This window comes from Lonchura striata, chromosome 7 (assembly GCF_050655825.1).
Source record: "Lonchura striata isolate lonStrDom1 chromosome 7, ASM5065582v1, whole genome shotgun sequence".
NCBI classification, from domain to species: Eukaryota; Metazoa; Chordata; class Aves; order Passeriformes; family Estrildidae; genus Lonchura; species Lonchura striata.
Window position 1 is genome coordinate 16,857,738 of NC_140709.1, and position 12,199 is coordinate 16,869,936.

The 12,199-nt window shown below is 39.3% G+C and overlaps 1 protein-coding gene across 6 annotated transcripts in view; it reads left to right on the forward strand.

The window, feature by feature from the left end:
* The first annotated feature begins 785 nt into the window (after nt 1-785).
* The window catches only part of TANK (TRAF family member associated NFKB activator), a 28,385-nt gene continuing 16,971 nt past the window's right edge, over nt 786-12,199 (forward strand). For 3 of the 6 annotated variants that reach the window (XM_077784989.2, XM_085585059.1, XM_077784990.2), the window contains exons 1-4: nt 786-842; nt 5,638-5,784; nt 8,849-8,957; nt 9,792-9,934. In XM_077784989.2, the coding sequence (XP_077641115.1) occupies nt 5,686-5,784; nt 8,849-8,957; nt 9,792-9,934 (351 nt within the window). In that variant the 5' untranslated portion in view covers nt 786-842; nt 5,638-5,685. The remainder of the gene's footprint in view (nt 843-5,637; nt 5,785-8,848; nt 8,958-9,791; nt 9,935-12,199) is intronic. The other 3 variants (XM_021526284.4, XM_021526285.4, XM_085585060.1) reach the window with 1 other exon arrangement.

Sequence of the window (12,199 nt, forward strand, 5' to 3'; positions counted from 1 at the left end):
GGCAGCTGCCCAGGGTAGTAGGTAGGCTGTAATAGGTGGAATGCAAGTTCTGATCCATGAGTGAACAAACCAAAAAGCTCTGCCCTAGAAGAAACACCACAGCTCGGCTGCATGCATATGTTCACTGGGGTTCAGAGACAGATGAGATTAAATGAAAATCTGCAGTGCTTCTCTGCCGCTGGCTCTGTGATGGTATACTGGGCAAGTATGTACAAATGCCTCGTGTTCTCCCATCCTCCTACACACCTTCAGGGAAAAAAAAGCTGTATTTATACACGTGACCTAAAGAGAGAAGGGCTTGTAGCAGTAGCAAAATTAAAACCGTATGTTTCCACTATCATCTTACCTATAGTATTCATTGCCTACATTAAATAAACGCAGGCAGGGAAATGCCTCAGTAGTAACCTACAACAGAGAGAACTACCCTGAGCATGAAAAGTAAATATACTTTTATATACAAATGTAACTACTGTTATTTACAAATCACTCTTAAGTCATGGAAAGACAGAAATAGGAAAGTGCTGTGGACTTCGGGAGCAGCACAGAGGCTGCTTGAGCGGTCTTCCGCAGCCAGGCAGAAGAGGCACTGCCCGACAGCAGAGGCGAGCGGACCGGCTCCCATCCTCGCGCGGGGCGGACAAGGACGGCGCCGTCCCCGCGCGAACCCGGCACCTCCGGCGGCCGCCGCCCTGCCCTGCCCCGACCCGGGGCCGGCGCGGGCAGCGCCCCGTCACAGGGCGGGGAGAGGCACGGCAGGAAGTCGCTTCTGGTTCCTGGGTTAAGGCGCCCGGGCAGGAGCGAGCGCCCTTGCCGGGAGCGGCCGCGGGCTCCGTGAGGCGCTCGTAAGTCTGAGTCGTTTTGGAAACCACGCGCTCCTGGCGCTCCCGCGGGAGCGGCGGCGCTCGGCCCGGGGCCGCACGGCGCACCAGGGCATCCCGAGCCGGGCATCCCGACCGGGGCTGCCGGGCCGCGCTTCCGCCCCCCGCTCCCGGGGCTGCCGCTTCCCGCTCGGCCCGGCTCGGGAGCGGGGCCGGGGCCGCGTCGTTCGCGAGCGGAGGCGCTCCGGGAGCGGGGAATCGGGGGACGGGATCAGCGGGCTCGCTGCCGGGAGGCGATGGCCCGGGCGGGCGAGCGCAGGAGCAGGAAGAGGCGGCTGCCCCCGCGGGCAGCGGCGGCGCGGCGGGGGGAGCGGAGCCCAGCGCCCCGGGAATCGCCGTCCCGAGCCCTGAGCGCACGGCGGCTGCCCAGCTCTAACGCTGCTGCCGTGCCACGAGGGGCTCCTGCTGTGTTAACGACGCATCCGCCGTCGGGCAAAGCAGGAATTGTGTCTACTCAGAAAAAAACAAGGGAAAAAACAAAACACAAAAAAGTTCAATGAGCTCTCAGTATCTCACAAATGATTAACTCAACAGACTTCCAGTTCCCGAGATGATGGCAGTGTAACTTAGAAAATATAGCAATCGAAAATTCTGTTTTGAGAGCAGAAATATGTAGAGTACTTGTGGTTGGGTGGCACCTGTGTTCTCATCTCTCATGAAACTATGGGAGATAGGAAAGTGTATTATGAATTAATGTGCATATACACATGATTAGCTAAAACCTTTCATAATTTAAGGTGGTTTTTGAGGCGGTATGAAAACTAGTATGAAAACTAGTGAGCTGTGAGCTGGGATTGCAGCAGAAACATGTTGCTAATCTTTGTGTTGGAGCTTTTTTGGCATTTGACTAAGAAAATGCATATTACTACTCCTTTTCTTCCCACTACCTATATCAGCAAAATGTTTCTGATTTTAAGCAAGTATTTTAATATAAACTGCAGGTTTCATTTGTTGTTTACTTAGAAGTTTGTTTTACAACATTAGCTGTACCCAGTGATTATCCAGTATACAAGTCTTTACTCAAATATGAAATTCCACTTGTCATTGCCATAGCTCCAGCAGCATAGCACTCACAGGTGTTCAGACTTTCAGAACAACCTCTATAACTAATCTCTTCCTTTAATTCTGTCCCTGTTAAAGATCAGGATTGTCAGCTTTGAGCTGAATTATGTTCCAGCTGCAATTTAGGTACAGCATAACTAATCATAACTAATTTAAATAGCAGGGGTATTTGGGTTGGGGTTTTTTGGTTTGTTGGTTTTTGGGGGGTTTTTTTAGGGCTGTTGGGAGGGAGTTTTTTCCTCCTCATTGGATGCAGGGAGAAGGGTAAATGACAAGGAACAGTTGGCAAATTCCCTGATAAATATTGATGCCTATGGAGGAGAAGCAGGAAAATGAGCCAGTTTTTCTAACTGCAAGGAGTTCTGGATACGAGACAGATAACATAAGAAGCAGTTATTTATTCCAGCAGCAGGCAACCCGGGGTGTGACTACAGAGTAGTTTAATCCAATCTAAATCTAGACTGCGGCAGTCCTGCCCACGGCTAGTCGCATGTTCCCACTGCCTCCTTGTGCTGGTAGTAGTGCTCCAGCAGCCTTGCAGTGAGCTAGCTCCAGTTTTAATTTTGAGATTGGTTTTTTTAGGGGGTTTGTTGTTGCTTTTTTGAGGACGTAGGGAGCTACTTTGGTATACTCAACTGTGTAGCATAGAAGTACTGCTAGCGGTATCAGTAAGCAGCAAAAATGCATGGCCAGAGATGGGAAAAGCTGGCCTATCCTGCTCAGTGCAGACTTGTGACACTGTTACACAACTCTGACTTTGTGTTACAATTCAAAGCCAGTGCTGCTGTTGAGCACAGGAGTTCTGTGTGCCTATTGCTGAGTTCTGTCCCTGTACAGGCTTCCTTGTGTTATCGTGCCATTTGAAGTGGTCTGTGGATCTGACCTGCATTAAAATTAATGTGGAAAAAATATATTCAGTATTTAGTTTTAAACTACATTGGTTTACTGATACAGTTTACAGAAAGGTTTCTCATGCTGGAAGAAAGGGAAGGGTAAGGTCAAAGAAGAATATCTAGGGTATGGGGTGAATATAGGACCAATTCTTCTAGTTAAAATGCCATCTTAAAGTGTCACTAGTAGTGACTTTCAGTGACCTTTCTTTGCATGGAGTCTGAAGTTTAGGGAGCTACCAGTAAGTTATTTTTCCATACCAAGTAGAAAATCAGGCACTGTGCTATAGTTCTGCCTGTTGGATCAATTACTTTTGATACCATCAGTACAAATGACAGCAGCGCTCTTTGTTAATGTTCCCAGTCACAATGAATGACTAAAAGGCTGGAAATTAGGTATAAGTTTTAAATATTGTTGCTCAAATAGAGGTTTGAGTTTGCATGAATGAAATAAAAACTTTCATTTTCTGTGAACTGTGAGTCACATGGAGCTGATCCCTCTTCTCTCCATTAGAAGCTGAACATAGTTTCTTAGATCCCATTGCACTCATTTTTTGAAGTTATCTCATATGTATAGGACATGCCATTTACTAGGTAAGTTGTTAACAGTGGAGGATTTCAGAAGAGTACAAAATCAATACTGATGCAAACTTCACGAGCTTTTAAAGATTGTGAGAACACACTTCCAGTCACTTTCAGCTATAACAATGCCCTCTGCAGTTTAGCACCTGTCCCTCAAGGCAGATACCTTATTTTATTAATTGAATTACACAGAACAGTCCTTCATCTGAAAAGGAAAGAAAGCCTACCCATTTCATTAAAGATATGCCCTAGATATGAGCATGAATATTCTGTTTATTGAAGGGATACTGTTTGGGGGAGGAAGGAGATGGATGAAGTAGCCTGTGGTACTAACAATGCTTTGAGACGCTATGTGTTGTCGGGGGTTATGAGCTACTGAACACACTACTGGTGTTTAGTAAAACAAGTCAAAACTATAAATAAAGCTTTTTCATGTGAAACAATGTAGGCCTTCTTTGCAAAACTTATAAACTTGGATTTCAGTAACATTTATGATATCAAAAGATCCCTAAAAAGTTCCAAGTTGCTAAAGAATTCGCTTTGCTGCTATTGAAGTACAGCCATGCCAGAGGTGAGATACAATTGCTTTTCCTCTCAGAACATATCGGTAAAATAAAATTTGCAGGACAAAAAAGTGTGATGTCCAAAGAGTACTCTGTTGAACCTTATAGAAAAGTCAGACCACATTTCTGTATTCAAGCCGTATGATAGGGAATCTATTCAAAAGCAAGGAAACATTAACAAAATCTTCAAGCTATAATCTTCATAATTTTGAGCAGTGTCCAAGGCAAGTTGCCCTTATACTCTTCTTGCTGGTCTTATCCTCATGTGACTTTCTTTTGTAGTATTTGTGGTTTATGCATAATCCCAGGAGATCGTAAGACATGATAGTGACAGTCCACAGTGCCTTAAATACCAGGATAAATGAAATAGCTAATTTATTTTTGCCATGGGGCGGGGTGGGGGTTGAGAGTTCATTAACTTGTTCTCTACTGTATTTGTATTATGCTAAATTTTTGATCTTAAAATTAATATAATATATTACTATAGAAGCAAATTACCTGTGTTTGCAAAGTTCTTGAAATTGGAGTCTGATATTTAATTGTGTTCTAGTCTTATGTGTCAAAGTTCATGAGCTGTAGTTTTGGGAGTTGTTACTGAAATTGTACACAAAGTTTAAAAAGTTCATAATATTGCGTGAAAATGTCCAAGTCTTGATAATTCATACTGGTTAGTATCACTGATTTTTAGGTAATTTTTTTTTTAATCTACCTTAGGGTAGCTTGTGTTGATATTTTCAAATTTGGCACAGAATAGGATAGGTTTGTGTGACCTAATTGAATTTTTATATCTTTATTTCTTAATGCTGATGGGAAAGATGTGCTAATGTCCTTACAAACAATTCTATGGGTGAGGGTATGGGTGTTAAGAGCTTTGAAATGAATCTTAATGTCTTAACCAACTTCAAGCAGCAAGTTTGTTGCACGGCCAAGACAGTTTGACTCCTGAAACAGACAAATGGGTCCTTAGAAGCTGAAGTTTCTGAACTTTGGGGTAAGATGAGAGGTTCAAGGGGGAATATGTGGTAGGCAGTCTGGGAAGGTGGTATCTCCCTAGTACCTCAGCCAATGGGGAAAGGAAGAGGGCTTCATGCAGCCGGGAGTTTAGGATAAAAGAGGCTGTGCCTCCAAAAAGAGAGAAAACCCCACGAGTGTGTGCCCCAGGGGACTTGCCCCAGGGGACTCCCTCCCTTTATTCAAATAAAGTTGCAGGAGTCCTCTGTCTCTGGGCACTGGCTTTTCATAGTGTGATTTTTCCACACAATGCCAAAAGCTGAGTTTAGCTTTGGTCATGAATGTTGTCTTTATTTCACAATAATGCAATGTTAAACTTCTTTAAACATAAAATCGGGTAACTGTTAATCTGCACCAATTTTAAGTCTTAGTCTTAAATACTTTAACTACAGGTACATTTACACATTCTATACATCCAAAATTGGATTAAGAGTTAAGCTGCTTTTGTTTGTCTTTTTTTTAAACCTATCCCTGGACGTGAAATTAAATGTTGAGGTGAACAGAGCTGTAGTTCAAGCTGTGTTGTTAATGGTCAAACATACTGCACATATCAGTTGAATACAGTGGTGGTACAAGTCATGCTATGTATATATTTCGTTATATACTGCTGCTTCTTAATGTTCTCTCTTTTTCCTTCTGATTGCATTTCAGGCCTGTTAACTTGACCATCTTTCCAGTGATGAAACAACATTGGGAATTATGGACAAAAACATTGGCGAGCAGCTTAACAAAGCTTACGAAGCCTATCGACAAGCATGCATGGATAGGGACCATGCTGTGAAAGAACTACAGCAAAAAGTAAGTGTTGGAATCTGAATTCTATCTTTAAAGCATCCTTCCCTGGAGGATGGTAGTACGTGTAGATACCAGTTTCACTTTAGCTATGCACACTTTAGTGCATCTGTTAAAGTTGGAAATTGCCATTATGAAACCATGCCAGTACACTGCAAAGTAACTCATTAGGCTTTGAATTTAGTAGGTGGGTTTCTAGCTTTTGACCTTGTATTTTTATTAGTTTTAAAGGTTGGAAAAGTATTGTCTGTTTTGGAGAATTAATGAAGTCTTCTAATGTAAACACAGCAAAGATTTATATAAAATTTATCTAACTTCAACAAAGTACTTTTTGGAATTTAATTTGCATTCTTAGAAATTAATTTTTCTATTTTTAATATAAATAGCTTAAATTAAACAATATTAGTGACAAATGTACATGAAAGTTGATAGAATAAGTATTCCTCTTTTAAAAATAACTGGTACATTTATTTTTTACTTAAATAAGAGGAAGTTTCTGGAGGCTCTGACCAGTAAGAATCACCTTGGAAGTTTTAGTTCGTCTGTTGCAGAAAACATTCATTCAGTAAAAACTCCTCTAGAACTTCTCAAGTAGGACAGCGCATTTCAAGGCTGTCAGGTTTGGGCTTTGTCATAGTCTTTTTACCATGCATATTCTGCCCAGCAGAATATGTTACAGTAAGGCTTGAATGTTTTTGTTGCTACAGGACGTTCTAATACTCAGTAGACCTGGTAGGCTGGGACTTTTTTCGGGGGCTGATGAACCATATTCCATGCCAAGTTATGGAGCAGTAGTAGAATTGGAAGCAGGGAAGGATCTAATAGAGAATATTGTGATATCTGGGCCCAATCTTGCTATCTCCTTGCATGGCAAAATGAACTAGCCAAGGCATCACAGAACAAACACATTTCAAGTCAGTCATGTGGGCAATCATCCACTGTGCAGTCTGTCTCTATTCATAGCCTTGCAGCAGTGCTGGTGTAAATCTGTAGAGATTTCTTTACATAACAAGCATAAGTAGTGTGATTTTTGTGCTGAAATTGCAACTAATTAACAAAGGCAATACATTTTAGAATGTTTAGGGATCTTTTAAATTCTGTCTCTTAGGATGAGCTATGAACTATTTGAAGGAAAGCCAGTTAAGTTAATACTCCTAAATCATCTAAAAGTACATGAAAGAATCTTCTAACCAAGAAACAAGGCATCAAGTACAAGATGAGATAGTACTTCCAAGGTCTATGCAAGAAAGCCAAAGAGGTGTGAGATGATCAGTGCTAAGTGAACTAAATGCTTGCCAGATTGGTCTCTGCATTTTCACTGGTTCAGAAATTTAAAAATTTAAGTCTTTGATAAAGGATTATTACCAGTTTAAATCTTTGTCCTAATCAAACTTTCAGTAGTTGAATTTTGTGATTTCAAAAGAGAACAAAAGTATTTTGTCAAGAGGAGTTGATACTAAAATTACTTGGGTTTTATTATTTGTGTTGCTTTTTTTGAATCAAACTCTGCTGTTTTTTGAATGACCTTTGTATAGTGCTTTACTCTAGTAACTTCCTCTGTTCACTGTGTGGCCTCCACACACTGTTGGATTGTCCACCATGCTGTTGTTAACAGTTTACTACTTAAGTTACCGATAGGCCACTTGTTTTGCCAGTCTCTAGAGCTGGGAGCCATGTCAAGCACACAGAAGCCAGAGTCATCTCGGCCAGATGGTGTTTGATACAGATGGATGGTTGGTTGTCATGCAGATCTTCTAGTTGGTAACTTGTTGCTGCCATCTGACTCAAGGAATAATTTGTGCACACTGGCTGTCAAAAGCATCTTCTCTTCTGTCTGTTTTAGCTGTCATGTCTGTGCTCTGTACAGAAGTGTTGACAAGACATTGCTGTTGTACATTTTCAATTTGGTTCTCAGTGATTTTTCTGCTTCATGAGGTCTCTTATAGCTGCTGGAGTGTACTGCTCTTTGATCACTTTTTTTTTTTTTTTTAACACAACAAAAAAATCATCTCATAGTACAACTACTACCTGGCCTTTTAAAATCAATTTTGCTTATAGATTTTTTTCCTGCCTGCTTTACAGACAAACACAGTGGACAGTAGGAGGGTATAGAATTTAAATGTGTCTGAGATTTGAGAATTAGATAGCACTATGGCTAAACTATGAATAGATGCGAAAACAATGCTGAGTCTTGTCCCAGATGGTGGCAGGTGGTGACCTGTTCAGTAATAGACATATTCTTAATTTCAGAAAAATTCAGTGCATTCCTGAAAGTTTTCTTGTTGGGATTTCACAAGTTTTCTTGCTTGTTTTAGCACTGCTGTAACTGCAGCATTAGGCATGTGCTAATGAAATAATAGTTTTGAATATTAGCATCTTCCTGCCACCTGGCCGTTCATTCAATTCATGGACTGTCTAACAAAATTTCCAGTTTGATGAAATACAAGCAGCATTATTAATTACATTACATTACAAGCAGTGTGGCCTGTTTATACCATGAGTTGTAATACTGGAGACAAAGAATGGGGCTTTTTGCTTACCTTCCTCCCCAGCCCCATTATATAGGTTAGAAAAACTAGTCCACTGCATTCAAAGAAATGTACAAAACTGTTCATAGACAGTCAAAATGGTTTACAGAGTATCTGTTATATGGAATAAACAATGTTGTTGTTTTCCATTTAAAATCTTATCTTTTTAAAAGCCTATATTTATATTATTTGTTAGAAAATATGGGGGGAAATTACTTTTTTCTATAGATAAACTGACAAGCATTCTGAAGAATACTAAAATTTGAATTTGAGCCCAATGCATTCTACATCTGTAAATGAAGAATCCTAACTTTAAAGCTACCGTTTACAACTGTCACACCTGAGTTATTAAAACTCAGGGGTTATTTCCTATTTCCTTTTCTAATCAGTACAGTCCTACAAAGATGGACTTGCCAAAGCTTTTTACACAGACGACCACAGCTACTGTTACCTTTAAAAATCAGAGCTGCTTTTTATATGCCAAACAGGAGACCCCTAGTCAAAATAGAATAAGATTAATGCTAATTAAATTATATTTGCAGACAGAAAACTACACGCAGCAAATACGTGAACAGCAGGAAAAGATAGAGCTTCAAAACAGCATTATTGCAAAACTGAAATCACAGTTGGCTGCTCTTAATGCTAATAGAGGTATGTACTCCAGTTTGCACATGATTGCTTTTTATGCTGTGTTGCACTGATGAATAGTTCTGACTTTGTTGCTTCAGTTTTTACAATATACATATTTCAAATGAGTATCATACTTTCCTGTGAATGTGAGAGTTAACACAAATGTGCTGTTTCAAGATCTATTTATAAAATTCAACACTTCTGGGGTCTCTCTTTATCCTCTGCAAGAAATCGTGAGATTTTCTATAGAGGTAGAATCTGCTTACACTGAAGCCAATGAAAGTTACAAAAATATGGGTTCAAATCATTCACTAGAATTTTTTTATAATTATTACAAAATTATTTTTACACTTACCTCTTAATAAGTTTTTCTCAGGTTGTTCTAGATGTGAGTGCTATGATTATATGTCTTTTATGTTAGATGAGTCTTGTGATACTAATCTTACTGCATAACCAGAACTTTATAAGCAGGTAATTCTTTTTCAGATCAAATAGTCATTGATGGATAATTTTTCACTGTTTGACTGTATTACACAAATAAGAGAAAAGAGTCAAAGTAACCATGTGTTAATCTGCCATGCTCATTAAATATTTATTCACACTAGCCTAACACTCCTGGTTTTCATAAATACTAGCAAAGACTTTTATTCCTAAGAGTACATGTACATTTCTTTATTGCCGATTTAGTCTTGCATTGTCTCTAAGCACAGATTTTAGCATCTCTTGCTTGTTTAATGTGAAGGCAAAGAACAAAAATAAGTTAATGTAAGCTTCTTTTAATTTTGCATGTACTTAGAAGTTGACTGTGAAAAATGCAGCGATAGTCAGTGGCTTTTTTTTTTTTTTTAATTTAAGGCAATGCACATCCTTACATTCTGATGCATGAAGACATTGAAACATCCAACTTACCTTTCAGGCAGCTCTCTGAAAAACTGAACATAGCAAAGCAAAGAGAAAAACTCCTAAAGGTATGTCAGCAAAGAGAAAAACTCCTAAAGGTATGTCACCTGCAGTGAGTTCACTTTTGTGCTGAGTTTATACTTTGAAAACCTAAAAGACAAGTGTGATTTTTATGGGTGCCTTTCAATGGAACAGGAAATACCATCTCGCGCATTAATCCCGACCCTGGCAGAAAGAAGATAAGATGCCACACATGAAGTGTGCCACATGCAGTTGTGCTACTGCAGCCTGTTTAGGTGAACTAAGCATTATCTTTAGTCCTTCCCAGTGAAATCTCTGTCTGGCCATCAAGCCCTCCAGAACAGTTTTGATCAAAGCAGAAACTTAGTTGCTTATTTATTTCTTAACTTGACAAAACGCTAAAAAGGGTTTTTTCTTTCTTACAAAAGCATTTCACATTGCAAATGGTCTCTGTATTTTTGCAAGAAATGGAGAATCTGCACTCAGAAAGTGGTGGACCGGGAAGTGAAGCTCCAGAGATGCTGATTTGTTTGGGTTTTTTAAATAGCCAGTATTAAGATTAATTCTCTTCCGCCTCTCCGAATTGAAGTAACATTAAGATTTTCACTACAGCCTATTGAGTGTAACAGGAATGAGAATAAAGTCATAGCCCAGAATAGCTGGGAAATACCTTGAATGAATTTTACATACTAAGAAAAGACAGTGACAGAGATGCACAAAGTTGCATTGTTCTTATTGTAAATCATCCTACTGTGGTTTTTGAGAGTTACCTTGTAACAGAAAGTCTCTTTATTTTTGAATGTGAATCTCCATAGCTCCATAGAAGAGACTTTGTAAGGGTCTTAAAAAGACCCTTGTGAGGCATTAGAATTAAAAAGAATAAATTTCAGGATTTATTTCCTAAGCTACAAACAAATTAATTGTGATAAATAAACAGAAACACATTTTTATCAGAAATGCAATTCCATTAGAAAAAAAATAATTTCATTGGATTACTGGTGCTTGCTTAGTTATCCTGAAGGAATCTTATATGAGACTAAGTCTTTGCAAACATTTTAAACATACTGTCAGCAAATATTCCTATACACTCCCTTTCTATTTAAAATAAAGTCTTTATATAATTTTTCTACTCTGGGATCTGTAATTATAAGATGTCATTTCTTTTTTAATCTTTGCACTTACTTGGATTAAAACATAGCTGGAGAGTTAATTCTTTGATGGAACATCTTTGCATATTTTTGCAGTTTGCTCTCTTGAGCTGGATAAAAATTATATCTTATGGTTGCACATGAAGATCTGACCAAGTCTAGTATTTCATAGCCTTCTTTCAGAATGCTTACTAAAGAACAATAGTTTTAAGCAACTTAGACATATAATGAGTTAGGAATGAAAGGAAGCTGTGTTACCTGCTCACCTTATGGGGAAACACTGAAATAATGTGATCTCTAGAGGTTATAAGCAATGCATGAGAAGCTGGAATCATTATTTCTGGAGCTATTTTCCTAATGGAATGTAGGTTATTTTCTTTATCTGCATATTTGTTTTGTGTAGCCCATTACTTCAGTTACCTCTCAGCAACAGGTATTTCATCTGGATTTTGCTTCTTCTATTCCATGAACAGAAATATTACTGAAATACCTCCATGCAGAATGAACTATATAAGTCTGTCTGCATGATGGTGCATTTAAACCCAGGCACATTGCTATTCAAATGAGGTCTTTTTAGAGGGGATGTGTAGAGATTTAAACCTGTGCAAAGTTGGGTTGATCCAGCCTATTCTCTGTTCCTGTAACTGGGAAAAAGCATGGAGCTTGAGAAAGTATGTTCGACTGGACAAAGGCTGCCTTCTGCAGAGGCACATGGATATATTTGCAGTATCCTTCCAATGCAAGGAGGACTCTGATGTTTGTTATTGTGTCTGGTAAACTTGCACTGATCTGGCAAGAATGATACAAAAATGTCCAGACAGCACAGCAGAGGCACACACACTTGTACTAGCTCTGGCTGTGTCTCGGCCATGCAATTCATGGCCACGAGTGAAGACATACAGCAGTGTCTGCACAAGTTATCATTTTATTGAATAAAAAAAACCTCAGTAAGGCAGTGGAATTCATGCTTCAAGGGAAAATTGGACAACTCTGTGGAAGAGACATCTGTTGAGAGTTAATAAATAGATGGAAACTATTACTAAGAAGATCTGGGAATTTATTAACAGATATATAATGAATGTCTCTTGTTTTCTTGTACTTTTTTTCCCCCAGATGTCATATTTTGACATCTCTTAAACTGAAAATCCACCATCCTGTCACCAACCCAGTATTCTTTTACATAATTCAATAAAG